This window comes from Chlorocebus sabaeus, chromosome 2 (genome assembly GCF_047675955.1).
Source record: "Chlorocebus sabaeus isolate Y175 chromosome 2, mChlSab1.0.hap1, whole genome shotgun sequence".
Classification (NCBI taxonomy): Eukaryota; Metazoa; Chordata; class Mammalia; order Primates; family Cercopithecidae; genus Chlorocebus; species Chlorocebus sabaeus.
The window spans coordinates 69,833,541-69,858,157 of record NC_132905.1 but is presented as its reverse complement, the minus strand read 5'-3'; the positions used below and the strand labels follow the sequence as shown (position 1 = coordinate 69,858,157).

Genomic DNA, 24,617 nt, shown 5'->3' with positions numbered 1-24,617 from the left:
GGTCACGGCCCAGCGTTCCCCTGGTACAGCCAGAGTCGTGACTGAGACATGGTGTCCACAGGTGGCAGACCAACACAGCATCCAAGAGGCCAGGAAGGCCTCCCTGGCGGGGGCAGGACTCACCTCAGGTGTTTCATGAGCACGACAAGAACATAAAGGAACTCGTTGACCAGGTGCAAGGCAAGCCGCTTGGCGGGCTCCCGGGAACCAGGCTGGCAAGGGTGCTGGCTCTCCCACTCCACTGCCTTATCCCCCAGGTTGGTCACCCACAGTGTGTGGAGTAAGGAGATCACATTAGACAGCAGCGGAGTCTCCAGAAACCTAAAACCAAGCACAGCAGCCTTCAATCTGCCACATCTTGTCCTTTCAGCAGGATCAGACTATCCCCCTCCGTAATCCTATCTGCTCATCCCCCTAGACAAGCATAGTCTCCAAGTAAAAACAGGGTGCTTGCTATACGAACGCAGCTTCCACACAGGACAAGGTGCACCTTCCTAACAGAAGACTGCCCTAAGTCCCTCCAAAAATTCAGGAGCCACTGGGGCACACTAATAAAAACTGTCCTGTTCATGATAACAACTCAATTTCTAAAACAAGCCATTATTAGCCAGGAACATTAGCTAATTATGCCTTTTATAAAGTTGAAACAGTCTTGAAGTTGATGTCCAAATACACATTCTAATTTTGGATATTAATTTCTTCCCCCCACCCCCTTTTTTTTGTTGTTTGCAGATATACTTGGATATATTACTTTCTTTTAGAGAAATTTCAGGAAATACTTTTAAAAAATGCACAAAAGGGCCTGCATTCTCCCAGGCTTATTATAGTAGTTAGTTCTTTGTAAGACAGAGCCCTCCCGCCAAGTGCTGTCTGCTGTGACAGGGTCTTCATCTTTTCAGACAGTCTCAAACAGCAGGAGAATCAGGAATCACAATAAATCATCAAGTTCAGACCCTTGGTGCTGTTCCTCCAATGCGGGCTCGTCACTGAGGACAGACCCCGCACTGACAGCAGAGCCCTGTAACCTGTTAGACCGGCCCTCCTGCAACAGACGGCTGCTGCTGCTAAAGCCTTAGCGAACAGGATACTACTTCAGAGCACAGAAGGCTGCTGGGACACCAGGGGAGGAGCCTGACCTGAGCAGAACAGAGCCAGACAGGCTGGCAGAGACTCTGCCAGATGTGAACAGCAGCTGGTGTCTGCTGTCCCATGGCAGACAAGAGACATTCAAGGAAAGGCTGTGAATGGAGGAAAGGCACTTTGGCACTGCCAGGAGCCGGACTTCCAGGCATATGGTGGCATTGGAGGACACTGCATTTCAGAGAGCATGGATTTTACTGGACATTTCCAACCAATAGAGCTGGCAACAGACACCATTGTTTCTGTTCCTTTCCTTCCCACCTGACGTGCACCTCGCATGCGAAAGGTACTTACTTGCTTTCAAGGATGTGTAAAATCCATGTTAAAAGGCTATAGTCTCGTATGATTTCATAGGCAGATCTGGCAACCTGGGCAGCATTCTGTAGAATTTCCAGAATCCAATTCTGAAAACCCCAAACAAGAAGTTACTCTTCAGTGAGAAAACCCAATTTACTTGACTAAAGAAACCGTTTTAAAAATGTAATGGTATGGTGCCATTACAGGTGGCGGCTGCAAATGAAGCCTGCTGTGCTAAGTCTGTCAGAGTGGTGGCCGTGGACGAACGTGCCCTTCCCCACAAGTGACAGCCAGAGGACACAGACTTCCACAGCAATCTCTGGGCCCGGGGGATCCCCACTTCCATTAATCCATCATCTGGAGCCTACCCACAAGCAAAGCTGCACCACAGAAGCCAAGGGCCCAGACGCGCAGCCGCCGACACAGGGACTGCGTGAGGCCCGCCTCCAGGCCAGCCACTGGCCGCCAGCCACGAGCCACGCAACCCCGTGTTTACCACCTGGAAGGGAGGACATAAAAATGGGACTGTCCCCTGACGTGTTCATGGGGTGCCTCAGAATTCTCACATGTCACAAAAAGCAAAAAGTTACCATACTCAAATTCAGTTTAATCAAATGGGCTTCTTCATCTTGACTTACTCTATTTACCCACATTTTACATATGAGAAATAAAAGCTGACTACGTTAGAAATTAATCAAAATACTAAAGGCTTTTCCTATTTCCTTCTACCACCTACCTGTAATATCTAGAAGGCACACACACCAGCTCTTGGTTCCTGACTGGTTAGGTGAGGCTGTCTGTTTCAACCTGACTCTTGCTTTCTAAATGAGTTCTAATGACCCCCAACTTCTGTAGTGGGTGAAATCCTGGTGATTCCAAAGTGCCTCAGAGCACCTCAGTCACTGACAGGGGGTTTCTAGACTTTTTGGCCACTCCGAAGGCTCATGATTAGTGATCAGTACGCCCCACTGATGGCCTTCGTATATGCCAAGGGCCATATACACAGTAGGAGGGCTGCAGTAAAGAATATTCAGAGGACACACGACACTGGGCGTCACAACACTGCAGCCTCGAGTGAATCCACCTGCTCTGCACGCAGGGAGCAGGACAGGCGCTGTCAGTGTCTCACTTCCCCTAACTGAGAGCCAGGTTTTGGTCGGTCGTGTCCAGGCTGGGAACTGAATTCATACAGACTTGACTTTCAAACAAAACCTTAAGAAGCGGCACAGACCTCTCGCTTTCAAATAAGCTTGCGGAACCCATGTACCTGCGCCGCCTCGTCACACAGTGGGCTGTAGAAGAAGGACAGGATGATGTGGAAGATGCCACGGCGGGCACACAGCTCATAGCACTGCTTGTCACGGATCCCCTGCCGCAGAAGACCAAACACCCACTCCTGCTCCGTTTTTTGCTATAACCCAGGCACACAAAAAACCATTGTTAAGTAAGTGAAAGTCCTTTCATCTGACAACTGTTCAAACACTACTATTTTTAAGTGGTGGCAAAGGTTGTAACACAGCAGCCCTGACCTCCATGTCTGATTATGAAAAATCCCTGATCTCATCTTTGATTCTATTTCTTCAGGTCAGAAATGGAGGATCGAGTCAAGTTTAAATACTGAAGTCAGATAGGTATTCTATGAAAGAATATTTAATATGAATATCTAAAAAAAGAATTTAATATTTACCCCAGTGATTCACCAAGAAAATACGAGAATGTCGTAAAGCTCAGGACTCTGAAGCAGAGTTTTGAAGGTGTGAGGCACCATGTAGAAGTGAGCCCACAGCACAGCGGCATTCCAAAACGCAAGCCTGCGTGGTCACTGCCTGCACAATTGTGTGGGCTGTGCAGCACACAGTATCCATGGGGAAAATGGCAGTAGACAACAGCGGCTGCATAGTCAATTCAGGGGCCTGTGGAAGGCCATGCGGACTGTGGAAGCATACCTCCAAGTCGGAGCTGTAGAAGAACTGGTAGAAGCCTGGCACTTTGTCCATGTTCAAGTACTCGTGCGACAGCAGGAAGTTGCTGACCTTCAGATACATGTGCTCCTCTGAGAACACAGGCAGGTAGTCAGTCACGGCAGGCCCCAGCAGGACGCCCCCTGGTCTGGCAGCACTCAGAGGCCGGCGTTCTGGGTATCAGACATAAATCCCCTCCCAGGAACTTTTGTATCCTGACCCAGAGGACTGGCTCTCAAGAATGAGAACACAATTTGACACCTCAGCTCCATACTGCACACAGACTTGCTCTCCTGGCTCAGAAACCACTGCTGGACGTTGAGTCCTTCAGGGACCTCGCCACCTCCCCCTCCCCAGCTCCCGTCCTACAGCACAGGCTCAAACCAGCAGGTGGGAAGGCTGGGACTTGGTCACGCATTCCACAGATCAGGGCTGACGCCACACCGACCCGCTGCACCTGCCTCTAGCTTCTCACTGAAAGGAACCGTCACAGCAGGGGAGGCTCAGACACTGCTGAGTGCCTCTGGAATGCAACAAGGCAGAGGCAACAGACACCCTAGCTCCTGCCATCTCCTATCCTTGGATCACCAATGAGTCTACTGCATGACCAAGCTGGCCTGCACATGCCCCACCCCGACATGAGCACCGGTGTGGGACAGAGCCACACCCAGGAGCAAAACCGTCATGGTCTCTGCCAATTATTTTCTTCCCCTTCCAAATCTCCAAGGCAAGTAAACCCATGGAATAAAATGAAATGGGAGCAGATGAAAATCAGATCTGAATTCTAATAGCAACTTGACCGTGAACAAACTGTGGGGCCTTGACAAGCTATCTACCCTCGGGAGCCTCAGTTATGAGTGTGGGGGATGGGGTGGAAACGGTGAGTGGGCTGTTCCCTCATCTGAAATAGAACCATGTTGTACGAAAAGCACCCTGTGGTCCCTGATGGTACCAACTTTCTATGATTCTTCTCTCCATAACCAAAACCAGTCTTAGCATGAGCTCACTTCTAGTCACAGTATCTCAGCAGTGGTAGCCCCATTCCTGTAACAAAAAGGAGCCTTGTTCTAACAACATGGGTTACACCTGCACAGTACTCACACACCAAAAGCTTTGTAGCCAAGGACCCGTGAGCCTAAGCATGAACCGATGATTAATGACGACGGTGACGGCAGCTATCACCGATGGGTTTTGACTGTGCCAGGCACTTACATGTGTATGAGTGTGTGTGATCTAGGCCAGGTGTGGTGGCTCATCCCTGTAATCCCAGCACTTTGGGAGGCTGAAGCAGGAGGATCGCTTGAGCCCAGGAGTTGAGACCAGCCTGGGCAACATAATGAAACTGTTTCTACAAAAAAATCAGCCAGGCGTGGTGGCATTCGCTGTAGTCCCAGCTACTCGGGAGGCTGAGGTGAGAGATTACCTGAGCCTAGGAGGTCGAGGCTGCAGTGAGCCGAGATCATGCCACTGTACTCCAGCCTGGGTGACAGAGCCAGACCGTGTCTCCAAAAAAAGCACCAAAAAAACAAAAGAAGTGCGTGATCCTCATCACCCTCACAGCAATGCTAGAGGCAGTGGGTCCTATCATCACCCCACCTTAGAGGAAGAAACGGGCATGCGGAAGTCCGGGACAGTCTGGCTATGTCCACGCTTTTAGCCCCGGGTTCCAATCCCTATGATGTGATCGGCCCACATTTGAACTTCAGTTTGACTTGCTCTCACCACAGTTTTCTATAGCTACAAGCAAATAGGAATATGCACCCTTTCCCTCCATTATAAATGCTGTTCTGCACTTCGCTTTGTCATCTCATTTTTTCTGGATTTCACCCCACAGGGGTCCATGACGAACTTCCTCACAGCCATCATCTATTTACTGTCTAGAGCTGATGGGGACTTTGGGGACTCCTCATCTTCCACGACCATGAGCACGGGGTGGCCTTGAACACAGATGTGTGACCCACTACACCTGTGGGACTAACCCCTAGAAGTAGACTTGCTCAGCCTCAGCTTTCCAGTTTCCCCTCAACCTAATTATGTCAGTGGTACCTGGTTTCAAAATCTGCAGGGCTGCTTTGGCAATGAAGAGAGCCAAGGTAAAAGTGAGTCTCATGTCCTGAGTTCGAATCCCATTCCGGACTACATCCAACAGGTAAAGTAGCTTGAAAACAGAACAGAAAAGGAAAACGTAAGATGAGCGTGTTCAGAACTATGGTCAGTCTTCTCTGGTGCAGCCGAACCGGGGCTCGGCAGGGTGTGCCTGCTCCTCATACCCCAGGGGCCACCAAAGACGAAGCTCACAGGAGCAGACACAGTACTCGCCAGCATCTCCGGAACGCTGTTCGTTGTCAGTCATGTGCACAACAGCAGAGAGAAGCCTGGCACCATGCCCCGAAAAGCTCATCTGCTACTGTTCCTCCAGCACCATGGGGTACAGGTTTCTGAGGTTCAGTGTGTCGTGGATAATAGCTACCTTAACCACTCAGTTTAGACCAAAGAAATACTCAGTAGAAGTCACATCATTTTGTCTACACACAACACAAGAAAGTCTCTACGGAGACACTTTTCTCAGCCTCCAGAGGGGGTTGTGGATCAAAGGCAACCTCCGGCATCGCCTCCTAAGCAGAGCCCTCCCGGCAATATGCCACCTCCATGCTCCTTAGTAAATCCTTCCACCAAACTGGGCGGACAGCCCGCTCTCTGAAGCCCGCAGCCCACCCCCACAGTGGGAGGTACACTCTTCCTACTTACCTGGGACTGCTCATGGAACCGTGCCCCCTCCAAGTGCGAGTAGTAGGCCGCCAGGACATGGTAGGCTACGGCTCGCATCTGGGGGTCATAGCTGCTGAGGGCTGTGACAGTTAGGCCCAGGGCATTTGAATCCAAAAATTTTCGACAATCCACCACAAACTCTACAGGAAATAAGATACAGCATGAAACACACACAATATGATTTCATTATTATTGTTAACCTGGAGAATGAAATTTCCTCTTGCGCCTTACCAATAGCTACATGCGCCAAGCACAAGGAATGCAAATCTCTCTCCAACTCCTCCTAACTTCTGCTGAAGTTAGACAAAATCAAACTCTTCCTTCATGTGGCAATAATGACCATACCTTCAGTTTTTAAAATGCTCATACATCCCAACCAGGATAATTTCATTACTTCTCATAAACACCCAATGAGTCAGGATATTGGAGGTGACACTGAGACCCACTGCGGAGACCCCAGCATGCCAGCAGCCTGGGGAACACAACTGGGAATCAGCAGAGAAAATCAGTCCCCAGCTTCCACCTCGCTCAGCCCTCCCCTGCGGGCGCCTGTCTACAAGCATCACCGAGGAAAGCACGTATGGCAGTGAAAGCAGGAAAAGGCAGCTGATGCCAACCAGCCCGACAAAGGACTCACTCATACTCACTCTGCAACCCTAGCTCTTCCTTCAAACAAACAACACAAATCTCACAGAAAAGTGGCTCACCAAGCTTAATCAAAAGCTACAGTCCAGAGAGCCCGTTGGCTGGTATCCATTTGCCATTTGTGAGGCCTAGAGAAGCTGACAATCACTGCAGGAGTGGAGAAGACTCAAAGAGAGAGGGAGAAGGTCAGACACATGAGGGGATGTACCTTACCACAACCTCCAGGGCTCTCCACTAATAAAACTGAGGACACCTTACCACGCCTTAATAAAAGCCCAGGCCATTTTACAAGATAAATACTATCAAGAAGAACCTTAGAACAGGGATTAATGATTAATGATTAAACTGATCTTGATAATTACCCACAATGATGTTCTCCAGATAGAGTGACCAGTGGCCTAATTGGGAATCAAACACAAGCCAACTGAAATGACTACTCCAAATGAGTAATCATGGAATATACTATCAATAAGAGACAGTCCACTGATGACATTTTTAAAAGTTACAGAAAGATTAAGCATGTTAAGCAGGGACACAGAAGATACAAAAACCCAAAACCAAGCTTATAGAGATGAAAATGAAAATACCTGAGCTGAAAAACACATTGGATGGTGATATGGTTTGGATTTGTGCCCCTACCCAAATCTCATGTCGAATTATAAACCCCCGTGTTGGAGGCAGGGACCCCGGTGGGAGGTGACTGGATCTCAGGGCAGATTTCCCCTTGCTGTTCTCATCATAGCGAGTGAGTTCTCACAAGGGCTGGTTGTTTAGAAGTGTGTGGCACTGCCCCACTTCCTCCTGCTCTGGCATGTAAGATGTGCCTGCTTTCCCTTTGCCTTTCACAATAATTAAAAGTTTCCTGAGGCATCCCCAGCCATGCTTCCTGTATAGACTATGAAACCATGAGCCAATTAAACCTCTTTTTTTTAATCAATTGTCCAGTCTCAGGTTCTTTATACCTGTGCAAGAATGGACCAATACAGATGGGATTATCAGTGATTAGACACTAGACCAAAAAGGGTTAGTGAACTTAAGACAGCAACAGAAACTATCCAAGTTGAAACACAGAGAGAAAAAATATGAACAGAACATCAGTGTCCTGTGGGTATGTGTAATTGGGGTCCCTGAAAAAAATCTGAAGAAATAATGGCCAAAACTTTTCTAAATCTGACCAAAAAAAAAAAAAAAAAAAAAAAAAACAACTATAAACCTAGAAAGCCAAGAAACTCAATAACATAAAATATTAAGATTATCATGCAAGCATTATTACAAAAAGAAAATCACACCAAAGCACATCATGATCAAATTGTTTGACACCAGTGATTTTAAAAAAATCTTAAGAACAGCCACATGACATACAGAAGAATGAAGATAAGAATGGCAGATTTCTTGTCAGAAATAACCCAATTTAGGGGCCGGGCACAGTGGCTCACGTCTGTGATCCCAGCACTTTGGGAGGCCGAGGCGGGTGGATCACGAGGTCAGGAGATGGAGACCATCCTGGCTAACATGGTGAAACCCCGTCTCTATTAAAAAATACAAAAAATTAGCCAGGCATGGTGGCAGGCGCCTGTAGTCCCAGCTACTTGGGAGGCTGAGGCAGGAGAATGGTGTGAACCCGGGGGGCAGAGCTTGCAGTGAGCCCAGATCGCACCACTTCACTCCAGCCTGGGTGACAGAGCAAGACTCTGTCTCAAAAACAAACAAACAAACAAAAAAAAACAATTCAGAAACCAGAGGAGCAACTTCTTTAAAGTACTATAAGAGAAAACTGTCAACCTTGAATTTTATACCCCATCAAAATCTTTCAAAAGTTAAGACTTTTTTCAGACACAAAAAAGCTAAAATAATTGGTCACCAGTAGACTTGAACTATAAGAATTCTTAAAGGCAGTATTTTAGGAAGAAGAAAAACAATACCAGATAGAAATCTAGATCTACACAAAGGAATGGTAGCAATATGGCAAATATCAAATATTTACATTTCTTCTAAAAATGATGACAATTTGAAGCAAAAACAATATATTGTACGGTTTATAGCATACTGAAGTGTAATGCATGATAAGAATAGCAGAAAAGCCAGAAGGGAGGAAATGGATCTATACTGTTATAAGGTTCTTATACTATACATGCAGTGGATATCATCTCACTTGAAGATAAACTGTAATACATTGAAGATGTGTACTATAAACCCTAAAGCAACCAGTAAAAATATGCATGCATGCACTCATACACATACAAAAGTTGCAGCTAAAAGTCAACAAAAGAGATTTAGAGTCAGATCAACAATCACATTAAATATAAATGATGTATACACTCCAATTAAAAGGCAGAGATGGTCAGATTAGATAAAAAGCAGAACCTAGGTACATGCTGCCTTCAAGAAACCCATTTGCAATATCAAGACATAGACTAAAAGTGAAAGGATGAAAAGAGCATAGTCAGATGACTCTCAGGCATAGCAGTTTAGGAACAAAATTTTCTAATTCTCTTATTTCTACTTTTTTAAAGAGAAGAGTCTCCTTTGTCGCCCAGGCTGGAGTGCAGTGGCACAATCTTGGCTCACTGCAACCTCTGCCTTACGGGTGCAAGCGATTCTTGTGTCTCAGCCTCCTGCATAGCTAGGACTACAGGCATGTGCCACCACGTCCAGCTAATTTTCATATTTTTAGTAGAGACGGGGTTTCACCATGTTGGCCAGGCTGGTCTGGCCTCTCAAAGTGCTGGGATTACAGGCATGAGTCACCATGCCCAGCCTAATTTTCTTATTTCTCACAAGTGACTGTTTCTGATAAGAGGGGAAAAGAAATCCAAAAGCTTTAAAAGCACCAAACTAGATAAAATTATATTGTTTTACAAAAGATGGGAGAAATGTGTTTAAGAGACACCTACATAAGTACATAACAAATATAGGTAAATGGACTACATTTGGGAAAGAGAACAGTCTAAACATTTAGTTTATACTCACTAAAAGCAGCTAATACTCAGCTGGCTGGGATATTTTTAGTAATCACTGACATTCTAAGACAAATGGATTTTCCACGTGTCCATGAGGAAAAGTCAGTTTCCTGTTTTGTGCTCATCTCTGCTAGTCTATGAAAATCTTGGCTTTGTAACACTTGCGGAAAAGAGCTGCCCTCAGAATGTTGCAAACATAATTGGCTATTTAAAAATATTTATAAATGCCATTCTCTTTATTTGAAGAACCTCATGAATAGCAACTTGGCCTTAACAGACCTTCAGATCAAAATGGCTTAACCAGGACAAGTTATCAAGGATTAAAACTCAAACTGCCCCAGAACTCGGGGTCACGGCTCATGCAGCAACCTGGGAGGCTGAGGTGGCAGGATTACCTGGGGCCAGGAGTTCCCCTGGCAACACAGAGAGATACAGTCTCTACCAAAAAAAAAAAAAAAAAAAAATCAGCTAGGCATGGTGGTGCACATTTGCAGTCCTAGCTACTCAGGAGGCTGAGGCAGGAGGACGGCTGGAAAGGAGTTTGGGTCTACAGTGAGCCATGATTGTGCCACTGCACTCCAACCTAGGTGACAGAGTGACACCCCGACTCTTAAAAAAACGTGCCCCAGTTTTAGTGGGCTTCAGTAGCAGTGTAACTGTGCTGTTGGAGCATCAGAAATCTTTCTTACACCTCTTTTTTCCATAATATCCCCTGAGGCACCCCACTGGGCTAGACTCATCATAGTGAGAAGAGTCAGAGGAACCTGCGCGCTCTGGTCGTCTGGTGATGAGGCTCAGAGAATTGCAAACGGGGCTTCCTGTTCTGGCTGCCTTGTGGCACGTGTGAATTATGAGCTGTAGATTTCAGCCCAGTTCTGTTGAGGACAAGAGTTCACTGTGGAAAAAGCATTTGTCACTGCCATTGCTAACAGTCTTGGTTGGCCCTGTTTCTTGGCCAAGGACTCAGAGAAGGAAAGCAATAAGGTTAAGAAAATAGGTTCCCACTTCCAGCAAAAGGCTGAAAACGGAGCAGTGAGACTGTAATTAGTCTCAAGACTGGCAGCCACATATAAAAATTAATTGTATGATCAATTTAGGATTATAGTTAGTTTAGCAATACCTGGACCCAGGTGCCACCGCAGGAAGTAAAAACATACTGTTCAGAACTTCTGCTACACTCTGCGTAGCTGAATCTCACAAATATAACATGGGATAAATGCAGCTTGGCAGAAAAGACTGCATCACGTGTACTGCTATTTACATTAAGTTCAAATACAGGATGCTGGCCCCTTCGAGGGAGGGAGGGGCTTGAGGAGCTGCTTACTGTTCTATGCCCTGATCTGGCTGGTGGTGTCACTACCACTGACTTTTCTATACGTCACACTTCAACTATTTTAGTGCCAGGAATCTGCCTCTTCCAACGAATGGGTATGCCTCCCTTCAGCAATCAATGAAATCTGTTTAAAAACCAGGCCTCCATTTTTTGTTCAGGATGACAAGATGCCCAGAGCAACATCTAATACACGTACTTTTTGGGGAGTGGTTTTTTGTTTTTGTTTTTGGTATATCCATTTCCCTCTCCATCTCTATGCCTTTTGAAACGTTCTACTTTGATATGAATTTTTTGTGTAAATTTTTGGCTACTGCAATTCCTTTTCAAGATTGGTATAGACAAGTTCTGCAAATTTTTCTACCTGTATTAAACCAATAAAACTTAAAATAGATGTATTTGGAAATTTAAGGTAAGGAAACTGGTACCTGGTACATTTTCCTAATTTGAAAGACCATTTACTAGTGACAGCTCTTCAAAAAAGTCCTCCCAGACCAAGGGCGGGGGGCGGGGGGAAGTACACTACTCAAGATTTCATGAAAATTAACATTCTGATTTTGCTATTAAACATTTTCCAAGCCTTTTTCTCCTGAAAGCTCTATTGTGAGACAGAGGACAGACTAAATGATTTGTCATAATTCACTAAAGTTAAAATGTCCAGTAGTCTTGCATTTTTTTAGAGTACGGAAACTTTATTTCCATGTTTGATGAGTAACAGACTTAGCAAGCGCCACTGAGGCACAGGGGAAATCAGAAGAGCTTCCTGGCCACAGAATAGGAGATCTGCTGCAGTTAGCCTGCTGCTTAAAATCGCCATCAGGGCAATTAAGATATCCGTTTGCTATTACCGTAATCTGACATTTGTATGAAATGCCTTCTGCTCTCTTGCAAATAAAATCTAGCTTCAGCAACAGAGCACAGTGCTCACCGAGGGGAGCTAGAGCCAACACAAAGGCCTATTGATGGGAAGATCTCTATGAAATCCCAGCCTCTTTGATCTTTTTAAAAGGGATACAAAGGGCACCGATAGAGGATTGGTAAATCTATTCAGAAGTAGGAGCATTTGTAGACAAAAGAAAATTTCAAGTTTAAAAAGGAGGAAAACAGGATGAATAGTGGAACATGGTCTCCCCAGTGCACCTAAATCTCCCCAGTTGTGAAGTCTGGGAGTCCATTCAGGGATCGTGCGAACCAGCACAGAAGCAAAATGCGTGCCTCGACGCCCCCAGCACACCCCACTGGGATCTCAAGCTGGACCTAGAAAAACATGAGGAACTGCAACAGTTCTCCCTCTAGAATGAGGAAACTATGGCCAGAGGTAGGGCAGGAAGCGGATTTTCCCTGTACACCCTTCAGTACCTGCTGAATTTCAAACTGTGAATCTATTACCTAATGTTAAAAATTAATGAACTTAGACTTCCCAATTCTGGCAAGATAGACATGCTTTTTCCTATTCTTCCTATCAAGTAGAATGAAAAATACTGAGCATCATTTGTAGAACAAATATAAGATGATTCTGGAAGGCAGAAAGAAAGCAGACCAGACAGAGACCTTGAGACCCAAAGAACAAGGTAGTGCATTCCGGGGTTGTCTTCTTGCCTCATCTGTCCTAGACTTAGAGCTCAAGTCAGCAACCTGGAAACGTCAACAGGCTCTGTTACACACAAAGGCCACAACAAAAGTCTGTTCTAACAAAAAAAAAAAGAAAAGGAGAAGAAAAAAGGCTGCCTAACAAAGCAGAAAACTTTGAGACAATAATGGCGATACTTCAGCCAAACACTTCACTGTGCCCCACTCCCAGGCACATCAGCAAAGGTGGAGCCTAGACTCCCAGCCCTGCCAGGCTGGAAGGAGGAGCCCCAGATCCCCTGTTGGGGTGGCATCAGAGGCGGCCAAGGAGGGAGGCAGGATGTTCCTCTCCTGGGCAGTGACAGTACACTCCTCCTGACCCCACTGGGGTGTCAGAGGAAGCCTAGCAGAGAGCAAGGACATTCAGCATGCCCAGCAGTGACTCGGTGGCCCCCACTTCTACTCGTCCCCACCAGGAAAGACCTGTGGAGGCCCAGTGAGCAGCTGGGACCCCCATCTGTCACAAGCGGGACAGATGGACTTTTCAACACATGGAGGCTGTAACAACTGACAAAAACAGGTGAAGCAGTACGGATCGGGACCCAGACCTCACACCTCACAGAAAAACGAGTTCAAAACAGATCACGGGCTTAAACGTAAAGAGTAAAACTAGAAACGTTTAGATAGAAACATAAGAAAAATTTCTCAGGATCTAGGGGTAGACAGAGTTCTTAGATGCCAAGAACATGATCCATAAAAGGAAAAACTGACCAACTGGACTTCATCAAAATTAAAAGCTTTTGCTCTGTGAAAGAGCCTGTTAAGAGGATTAAAAGATAAGCTACGGATTATTAGGTATTTGCAAACCACAAATCCTTTCAAGGACTAGTATCTAGAATATATAAACAACACTCAAAACTCAATAGTCAAAAAAAGAAAGACAAAAAAAAAAAAAAAAAAATCCCCAAATGCAATAGTTAAAAAAACAAAAAACAAAACATCCCATTAGAAAATGGGCAAAAGGCATGAACAGACATTTCACCAAAGAGGATACGTAGATAGCAAATAAGCCACAGGATGTTCAACATCATTAGCCATTAGAAAAATGCAAATTCAAGCCACAATGAGCTATCCTGCACACTGTCAGAATGCCCCCAACCAACAGACCTGACCAGCCTGGGAAGATCAATCTCAGTGTTTCTCAATGTGTGTTACAAGTACGTGTCTCTTTCTCTCTCCACGACCTGTTCCACCCACAAGAACTCCCGCTCTGAGGCTACTAGACACAAAACATAATTTTCAAAATGTATTTAAGCCAAGAAAAAGGCAACCTCAGCAGGCTGACTCATTTTCAGGAATAAAATCTCTCATTTCTGTTGGTATTTGACCAGTAACTAATATAAATGCAGAAAATGCTCATCGTTAGGAATTAGGGAAATAGCAAAGATAATCGGACATTCCCAGATTTTAAAATTACAATTTTTTTTTACATCACTGTATGTTCAAAATAGTAACTGTGACTTTGCAGAAAATCACTGGAATGAACAGATGAGAGAGTGGCTGAAGATCCCTTAAGAATCATTTCCAAGATTCAGGTCCTCATCTGGTAATTGTGGCAATAACTACCATAATCAACCTGACCTCTGAGAAGTCACGCATAGCAAATGCGAAGCAAGCCCTGACCCCAGAGAAGGCTGCAGTTACCTGGCCTGGTCAGCTCACTGAAGAGCTGAAGGAGAAAGCAGGGGTCGTAGAGGCCATCAAGATCCACCCTGCTCTTGTCTTTGAATATCAGCTCCTGTGTGTCCTGAAAGAGCCAAAACCAACAAAAATGTGTGATTCAACCTCACGAAGGTAATACAGGTTGAGTATCCCTTATCTGAAACACTTGGGATCAGAAGTGTTTCAGATTTTGGAATATTTGTATACATAATGAGATAGCTTGGAGATGGCAGCCAAGTCTACCAACACACAAATCATTTCGGTTTCATATGCACATAACATACATAGTCTGCAGGTAACTTTATACAGGAATTTAAGATAATTTTGTGCATGAAACAAAGTCTCTGTACACTGAGCCTCAGGAAAGCAAAGGCGTCTCTATCTCATGTTAGTGCTCAAAAAGCCTCAAATTTTGCAGCGTTTCAGATTTGGCATTTTCAGATTAGAGATTCTCAACCTGTAAGGCATAACTGTTTACCCACTATTGCCAGAGCTCAAATTATTTTGAATATTTAAGGGCATAAAACAAAGTACTTCTTTAAAAGCAGGGCCTGTACATGAAATGATTGGATCCTTGGGATGTGCTGCAAAATCATCTCCTTGGGGGCAGGGGAGCAGAGTGGTATAAACAGAACAAACGTGGCCAGTGCAGATCATTGTCGCAGCTGGGTGGTGGGCTTATGAAGGTCTGGTTTCTGTACCTTTAAATATGGTAAGATTCTCACTTAATAAAAAGGTAAATAACAAGAAAAACGAAGCTGAGGGTGCAGATGGAGCCCCTGCGGCTGGGGCAACGGGGTGGGTAGGGAAAGAACAGCAGCAGCCGCACCTCAGAGGGCAGCAGCCTCCGGTTCTGGGGGAAGTGCAGGATGGTCTGCATCATCCGATCCCGGTCCAGCAGGCAAAGGATGTCCCCGACGCTCGGCTGCTGCCACAATGACCTGCCCAGGCTCCGGCATGTCTTATGATGCTCCACAGCCGCTGGGCCCCACAGCAGCACCCTAGAGCCAGAAAAGGGAAAAGAGACTGGTCACAGGGCCCCCCGGGAACAGAATTCATCCTGATAACAACAACAAGCAGTTGTCAGGCTGCCAGTTCACACCAGGTGCTGTTCTGAGCATGTGACATGTTACATCACTCAATCCCATCACAGCTTATGTGATGCTGATGCTGAGGGTGGGTGAGTGTCGGTGATGACAGAAGCTGGTGTCTACTCAGAGCTTATGATGTGCAGGCCTATTCTAAGTCCTTCACGTAGATCAATTCACTCAATCTGCTCAATGGCTCCATCAGGTGGGCACTATTATTATTTCCCATGTGCAAATGGGGCAAAGAGGTGCGGAGAGGATTAAGCAAGCTGCTCAGCTGCTCACCTGCCCAGATGGTATATTGCAGGGCTGGGATTCAAACTCAGGAAGTCTGGCTCCTGAGTTCATGCTAGACCACAGCAGCAGAATCCTCATCTCTCGCTGCTCACATGTGGCCACGACCGAACCAGGTCTGCCTACACCAGCCTTCCGGCTACGCCCACCATGTGTACGCTGTGGACAACCTTCACACCACAACCTCCACCGCAGCTGTGAGAGGCCACCTTGCCTTCTTCCTAGAAAATGACTCTAGCCTAGCGCTTCCGCCAACTCTTCTCCTCCCTCCCCCATCCACTGTCCCGTTACTGCCAGGCCGCTCCCCAGAGCCCAGCTGTGATGAGGACTGCTGCTCCGCTGTCTCCTGGATGGAATGGAAATGCTTCTGTCTGGTACTTCCACCCTCCCCTGCCAATTCATTTGGCCTTCCCATTGCCTGCTTCCCTGCACACATCCGATGACCCCGATAAGCCGGGCTACTCACCCTTTCACCAAATGTCCTGATTTTCCACCTCCTGCATGCTGTTTCCTCCTCCTGCTGTCCCAGGCCCCTCTGCCCACCTCACCTCAATTAAATCCCTCTGACTTGCCAAATGCCAACCCTGGCACGAATTGGTCCTGAGCACACAGAGCCTTGGCTCTTGGTGCTTCTGTAAGAGCTGGTTTACATCTTGGGGCGTGAGTCAGCTGCCACTTTAAAAATGTCTAAATTTCGCACAGTCTGATACCCTCAGCAGACAGGAAGACTGTATCTCATTCCTGTAGGTTTTCCTGAGCGCACCAAGCCCAGCGCCTCCAGGCACTCAAGTAACATCTATAGAGCTAAATACTTCTAAACAAAATTCTTCTAAATACAGGTTTGCTTCGGTGCGAGTAAACAACAGTCGCTAACATTAGAAAAGGAAAGAATCATCCTTTCAGGGATGCTCGCTGTTCACCTCAGTTTCTGGCAGGCAGGCAGCCCATGCGCCAGGCACACCAGCAGACTGCCCGCCACTGACCGGCGGGAGAGCCACCACGGAGCGTCCAGGGTCCCCAGTGCAGCTCCCCAAGCTCAGGCCTGCTCCCTCATCTAAGGACGGGATGTTTATTTTGTTTGCGGAAATGCTCTGTGCCCCTTAGAGCCACAGAGCCAGTGAGTGGCAAATCCTTGATTCACTCTTCCCCCGGGAGCTGAAACTAGACTCCCTTCACAACCAGCCCCATCCTGTGACTCCCGGCGCAGCCTTGCTTGGCTTTCTCTGCTCTCTGGGTTAGAGGGTGTTCTCCTGCAGAAATGGGGAGCTGGACCAATGCTGCACTGTGATAAAACCCGCCTCCGATTTGCTCTCCCCTCTTCCTCACATAAGGAGGACTGTTCTACTCCAGAAAGGACATAACTGACATAGCACCAGGTCCGACGTCAGAAGAGCGAGGCTGGCGCAGGAGAAAGGAAAAGAGTTCTATGCAAGCCCTGGGCGTTCTTAAGAGACAGAAAAAAATGTTTTCATTTCCTTTTTCTTTCTTTTTTTGTGGTGGGGGAGGGTTCAGAGATAGCTTCTGAGCTGATACAGTTCTTATCTTTAAACAAAGTACTTTGAAGTGGAAATCATTTTCTCCTCCCTCCAAGTTCTCCTGAAGGATCTTCCTTGGCTCAGTCAGCCCACCTCCTGGCTGAACACCCACACACACGTACATATTGAGCAGATGTTCCGGTGCTAGTCCCAAATGGCAAGGAGAAAAGAAGACTCTAGGGCAGCAAAGGGGATCCAAAAGTGCATTCTATCAATGGCACCTTCGATCAAGCTCCCGCTGAGGTGCGGCACTTGTAAAGGTGAGGCAGGGCCCACAGGGAAAGGTGTTACACTCAGCCCTGCAGGACCAAAGCCCAACTGACCAAGAAGCTGGGAGCCCAGGAGAGGCAGACGTGCACACACACACCTACCCACACACATGCACGCACAGACACAAGCACGCATGCACACACGAACAAAAATAGAGTAGATTTTATGTACAGTTAGGCCCCCTGACACTTCCCCTGAAATCCCTACGGCATAAATCAATCTACCTAAAGGCATAAGGAGAAAAGTTTTCAGAAAAATCAGCCAAATGAGACACCTCAACCTAGCCGCCAGTGAGCCTGGGGCATTTCCAGATGGACAGGCACCCATCAGTCAGCTGGAATGGCCCTGCCCAGACGCCTTATGGCATGAGGCCAAGCTTCCCCAGAGCAGCCTATGCAGAAGCCGGTGTGAGTCAGGGGAGTGCTGCCTGCCTCACTCTTTCCCTGAGAACCAAACTGGAATGAGAGAAAATCTCGAGTCTGGAGCTCATTGTGTGGAGAGGGGGCTGAGACCCCAAGGCCTAGTCCACCTCTAGCTCAATACTCACCTGAAGTTGATGAGGCTGAGCTTGTTCCGCTCATATGCTCGAAGCAGAAGTAAAATCTTCTGATCTACAAGTCAAAGCAGGATTGGTTTAGAAAGATGAACCCCTGACACCCTCCTGCTGCTCACACCACCTGCCCTCATACCCTCCCCTGCTCAAATGGCCTGGTCCTCACATCTTCACCCTGCTCGCACTGCCTGCTCTCACTCCCTCTTCCTGCTCACACCCCCGGTCCTCATTCCCTATCTCTGCTCACACCCCCGGTCCTCATTCCCTATCTCTGCTCACACCCCCGGTCCTCACTCCCTATCTCTGCTCACACCCCCGGCCCTCACTCCCTATCTCTGCTCACATCCCCCGGCCCTCACTCCCTCTTCCTGCTCACATCCCCCGGCCCTCACTCCCTATCTCTGCTCACATCCCTGGTCCTCACTCCCTATCTCTGCTCACATCCCCCTGCCCTCACTCCCTACCCTGCTCACACCACCCCCACCCTGGCCCTCACTCCCTCCCCGTTTACAGTCCCACCCCGGCCCTCACACCCTCCCGCTGCTCACACCACCCAGCCCTCACACTCTCACCTAGGACACTGAGAGTGGCGCCATAGGCCCCGAGAAGCACGGCAAAATGGCTGCTCTCACAGACAGAGGGGCACATCTCCACCACTGTCAACATCAGGTCCACCAGCGCTTCTGCAAGAAAACAACCCTGAAACACACAGCATGGTGGAGTAGACACCCTGAACACCAGCAGCGAAGAGAGCCTTCCAGGGAACACCGAAATGCTGGAAATCTCCCCCTCTGAATAACACTGGTGTTTGGACTGCCATCGAATCCTTTCCCCACTTATTTCTGTTATCATTATTTTCTTTTTTGAGATGGGGTCGTGCCATGTTGCCCAGGCTGGTCTTGAACTCCTTAGCTCAAGTGATCCTCCTTGGCGTCCCAAAGTGCTGGGATTAGAGGCATGAGCCACTGCGCCCAGCCTCCCACTTATTTTTGAATTAAGACATCTCCACAATCACCTTTCTTCCTAGGCCTTTGACAAGGTTGAATTCAGCCCCTGCACACTCCCCTCCCAAATGTTAAGCCAATACGGATTTTCAATCCAGGCATGTTCTCCCCATGACTGTGCTACCGAAGCCTCTAGTCCGTCTACTCTCGCCTGAATTGAAGGGGGGAGCCCTTTTTAGTTTTTCTACTACTCATACCAGTGATGTGGCTAATGGCTGTCTTCGACTTATTAATAGCAGTTTATTACAGTCCGGCCCTGTGGTGATTGCTAATACTTCCGGGTGTGAATTTTATGTCTAAAAGGCGCGGTTTCAAGAGGGCAGGAACCCTTGGATTATCTTCTCTGACACCCGACCTGTGAGCAGTAAAATGAATGAACACTGACTGAATTAGGGATGGAGCCTAAACTTAGACTTTTGAAGTTCTTTACCACCGAACTGTCAATGGGCAAGTTCTAACCATTTTTCCTTGATAAAAGTTTCAATCTTCCTGAGCAGAAATTTCATGCAACTAATCCATTTCTCTCAGGTTAGACACCCACACTTTTTTCCACACTTCACTTCCCCTGGATCCCAGATTTTAACATGAGCCCATGATATGGCACTAAGATCTCAAACACGACTTCTGTACGCCAGTTACGGCCTTGAAAACAGGTCTGTGTTTGCTGTTTGACAACAAGTCAGGAGACATTTCTTGACCCTAGATTTGACAGAAATAAAACATTCCAAGACTGTCTTGGCAATGCTTCCTTAGCTCCGAGAGCCTGAGGGAGATGAGCTTCAGTGCAGCTGGTGTAAGGAAATCAGAAGATAAAATCTGGATCTGGAATGGAAGGGTTGGGGTGAGGGGTCACCTTTTACTTGGCTGTCTGGGCTCTCCTCTCCGTCAGACTTCAGTAGAGTTGGCAGAAACAGCGAGTGCTGCATGAGCATCATGTGGACCACCGGGAGCTGGATGAGCTTCGTGCACACGGAGCTTTCTGGGCCATACAGGAGCTGTATGGCGGTGAGGAGCGTCTTTAAAAATGTGCGGTCCTGGTACCGAAATCTAGGTGGCAAGAGTCAAAGGGAAAAGACCTTTGCTAAAGGGAAAATTTATTTTATAGAAAACAATAAAAATTCTTTTTCTCAGTATTTTATTTGTTTATTTATTTTTGAGATGGAGTCTTTAATTCATTCTGTTGCCCAGGCTGGAATATAGTGGTGCAATCTCAGCTCACTGCAGCCTTTGCCTCCCAGGTGCAAGTGATTCTCCTGCCTCAGCCTCCACAGTAGATGGAATTAAAGGCATGCACCACCATGCCTGGTGAATTTTTGTATTTTTAGTAGAGATGGGATTTCACCATGTTGGTCAGGTTGGGCTTGAATTCCTGACCTCAGGTGATCCACCCACCTTGGCCTCCCAAAGTGCAGGGATTACAGGCGTGAGCCACTGCGCCCAGCCATTTTCTCAGTATTTTATTAAGAAAATGTTCAAACAACACCAAGTTGAGAATTTTGCAGTGGATATCCTCTACCCACCATCTAGGCTCTACCACTGACATGGCACTGCATGGCTCTATCACGTCCTGTCTGTCCACTGACACAGGGAGCACTTCTGAAAACGAGGGAGGGATGCAGTGCATTTATTTTTATGACTCAAACACCAAACGAACTTCCTGCTTAGTGGAAACGCCAGGAGGCATGATAACAGCTGCGCCTGAGAAAGAGGCAACTTAGTGCCTCCCAGGTCACCTTGCCCAGCCTCCCGCCTTCCTCATTGTCCCTACTCAGAACTTCCATCAAATGGTTCAGAAGCCTTCTATGTCCTAAATCCCTTCAAAACCCACTAAGGAAAGGAAAGCAACATGCTCTAAAAAAAAGTGTTTTTCAGTCCTACACAAATAACTTTAACCTAAGACAGAAAGAAATATCTTAATTCTGTGATGGTAACCTATGGTCGTCATTAACCTGGCACCCACCCTCACTTCTCTTTCTCCTCTTATGTGAAATACTTTTCTCTGTTTCAAGTTCATAGGATGGTCAGGGAAATGAAAATAATGCATGACTATCTGATTGCCCCAAACTGAAGAGCTGGAATGTATCAAGGGTCAGGGAGGATGTGAGGGAAAAATGAACCCCAACACACACTCTGTTGGGAGTGCAAATTCACTGGCCGAGCGTGGTGGTTCATGCCTGTAATCCCAGCACTTTGGGAGGCCAAGGCAGGTGGATTATCTGAGGTCAGGAGTTCGAGGCCAGCCTGCCCAACATGGTGAAACCCCGTCTCTACTAAAAATACAAAAAATTAGCAGGGCGTGGTGGTGCGTGCCTGTGGATCCAGCTATTTGGGAGGCCGAGGCAGGAGAATCGCTTGAACCTGGGAGATGGAGATTGTAGTAAGCCGAGATCGCACCATTGTACTCCAGCCTGGGCAACAAGAGTGAAACTCTGTCTCAAAAACAAAAACAAAAAATTTGCTCAAGAAATTTGGAGAGCAGTTTGAACATCTAGAACTGAAGATGCACCCACACTAAAAGCCAGTATGTCCCCAGTCCACTCCAAGAAACTGTTGCCTCTGCACCAAGAGACATGATAGAGACTGCAAGACTATAATGGGAGAGAATGAGAGAATGAGACAGAGGAAGAGAAAAAGAGAGGGAGGGAGCGAGAGATGTGATGTAAAGGGGAGAATAGGGAGAACAGCCTAGACGTTTGTCAGTAGAGGACTGGCTAAGTAAACTGGAATATAGTCAGAAGACCGAATATTCTACCGCAATAAAAATGAACGACTTAGGTCTACAAGTATCAACACGGGTAAATTAGAAACATGTCAGTGAACAAAAGGATGTATAAAGAATGATACATTAGTGTAAAATGTTAAACACGCTAAATAATCTTGTTTAACAACATACTAACACTCAGTGTATGAAAATACAAAAGAAGATATTGACAAGACAAAGCAGAACCTCGGAAGACTATTGACCTTTGGTTAGAGAGGGATGAGAAAGAAACAGGACAAACACAGAAGACTGTCAGTATTTATTAAATGTGGGCACTACTATTATTCTCTGCACATTTCTGCATTTCTTTAAATAGTTCTTTTTAAAAGACCGCTTCTCTCATCATCAGAAGCACCCTGTGTCAAGAGGCAAATCATTTAACTTCTCCAGCTTCTATCTCTAAAAACGAGGTGACATCTGCTCCACCACCTGGATTATGCTAATGACAAGCTATAAAAGAGGCTTCGCATGATGAACGACATTCACACCTTTACTGAAGGGCTCTAAGAAAATAAAATCAACTTACTTGAGTCCTGTCTTCACGAATTTCTGCCAATCACCAGGATCAACTTCATTAAGTGCATGCTATGAATAAAATAAGTAAGAAATACACATGAAACATCTCAATCTACAAAATACTAAAAGGTCCCGGCTGCAGAGCCTTCAGAAAGGGCATCTGCCTCCATGGCCTGATTCTTCCTCTAAAACCCATGATCAAAGGGTTGAAAAGAGGAACGCCGGTGTCCCCTCCTGCTCCGACCCTTGTGATTCGACCCAGCAGCTCCTCTGTTCCGGACTCTTTGTGCAACACTTTTTTTTTTTTTTTTTTTAATTGAATAGGCATACAAATTTATTAATGTGTGTGGGAAAAATCACTGAGCAGTTACTCTTGTTTGCACAATTCTTGATAAGCATGTGACAGCTCAAACTTACAGGGGCAGAGAGCAGAACCAAGATTAATCTTAAAACAAAAACTAAAATGCAGAATATGAAATTACACTTAGAGCCATTCAGTAAACACGAAACACAGTCATCCAAACAATCCACAAGAGCATGCAGGTTTTGGGGTTTTTTTTTAACCTAAAAAAATTGTTTGGTTATTTCTGCTAGTAGCTCTGACATTTTATCAGCATAATTGTGTTTATCAAATAGTCAAAGGAAATTTCCTGAGTAGTCCTATTTTTTCCTTTGTCTATCATTTCAAATAGCACTAACAGATTTGTAATTAGCCTTTTATTAAATAGCCAATGAAAACCACTAGTGTGACATCTCTACCCAGCCTCCAGGACACAGGGTTGGATGACATGAAGAGGTCTGTGGAACTGGAGGATCAATGTGGCTCCAGAGAGACCAGCTAAAGGCCGTGTGTGTGCAGGCTGCTGCCTCCCACCAGGCTGGCTGTGCAGTGGAGGCCACAGTTCCAGAAATCACAAGGAGATACAAGGAGATCGGGGACCCATCAGCTGAGGCCTATATCATACTCGTTACTTTTATTTATTTATTTTTTTTAAAAGAGATTGGGTCTTGCTAGGTTGCCAACGCTGGAGTGCAATGGTGCAACAGCTATTCATAGGCGCAATCCCACTACTGATCAGCACAGGAGTTTTGACCTGTTGTTTCCAACCTAAGCCAGTTCACTTCTCCTTAGGCAACCTGGTGGTCTCCTGCTCCAGAAGGTCACCATACTGATGCCAAACTTAGTGTGGAAACCCAATGGGTATAGCCCAGAACCTATGGGCTCAAGCGATCATCCTGCCTCAGCCTCCAGAGCAGCTGGAACTACAGGCGCGCGTCACCATGCCTGTCTCATCACATTTTTAAATACATGTTCTCTTTCCCCCAGCATTTCCTACAGCTGGACATAATTGGCCAAGTGTGCAAAAATGGACCACACAAAGATGTTTATCACAGCATTTTTTATCACAATAAAAAACCCGGAAAACTACCCACAGGTCCAGTATTACACAGCTGCATGATACATGATGGTACATCTACCCATCTACCACTCACCAACAAAGTCACAGCAGGTCCATAGTCACCAGGTGGGAAAAAAAAAATCTCTAAATATGGTATTATGTTAAAAACAAACAAAAGACCAGGCTACACAGAGCATGCATAATATCCCAATAATATATAAAATTATACATAATTTTATCACATACACGCAGATATATAACAAGGTCTCTAGAGGGAAATTCACCAAACTTATAATGAGATGGACTCTGGGTAGTGGGGGTTTTTTTTTTCTTCTTCTGTATTTTTTGCAGTGTTAATACTTGCAATGAGTATGTCTTTTAGCCTTATGATCACAAAAACCAGTAATGTCAAACTGCATGCGTGGTAGAGGAGGGTGGATATCATATAGTGGAATTCTATTCAGCAACAAAAAGAAAGAAACTACTCATTCCCACTACATGGATGAATCTGGAAAGCATCACTGAACTGAAAGAAGTGAAATGCACCACAGTTGACACACTGTATGATTACACTGCACAGTTCCAAGTCCACAAAGGTCTCAAACAGGCAAAACAACCTCAGGGTGACAGAACTCAAAAGAGTGGTTGCTTTGGAGGGAAGCGGATTTTGAGAAGATGCACAAGAAACTTTCTGGGAGATGAAAATCTTTTTGGATAGGAATGTAGGATACACAGATATATGAAGTACACATATTTCTGGATACTTCAAAATATGTAAACTTACCTCAATTAAAAGAAAAGGC

General features: G+C 46.1%; 1 protein-coding gene across 1 annotated transcript in view; it reads right to left on the bottom strand.

Moving 5' to 3' along the window:
* Positions 1-24,617, bottom strand: part of URB1 (URB1 ribosome biogenesis homolog) — a 79,301-nt gene that overhangs the window by 5,152 nt on the left and 49,532 nt on the right. Inside the window, exons 25-36 of the mRNA XM_037990628.2 lie at positions 22,425-22,483; positions 19,991-20,184; positions 18,706-18,816; positions 18,128-18,191; positions 15,223-15,394; positions 14,376-14,478; positions 6,147-6,307; positions 5,445-5,556; positions 3,384-3,490; positions 2,705-2,848; positions 1,435-1,544; positions 124-321 (exon numbers count right to left, since the gene is read on the bottom strand). Coding sequence (XP_037846556.2) covers positions 124-321; positions 1,435-1,544; positions 2,705-2,848; positions 3,384-3,490; positions 5,445-5,556; positions 6,147-6,307; positions 14,376-14,478; positions 15,223-15,394; positions 18,128-18,191; positions 18,706-18,816; positions 19,991-20,184; positions 22,425-22,483 — 1,535 coding nt within the window. The remainder of the gene's footprint in view (positions 1-123; positions 322-1,434; positions 1,545-2,704; positions 2,849-3,383; positions 3,491-5,444; positions 5,557-6,146; positions 6,308-14,375; positions 14,479-15,222; positions 15,395-18,127; positions 18,192-18,705; positions 18,817-19,990; positions 20,185-22,424; positions 22,484-24,617) is intronic.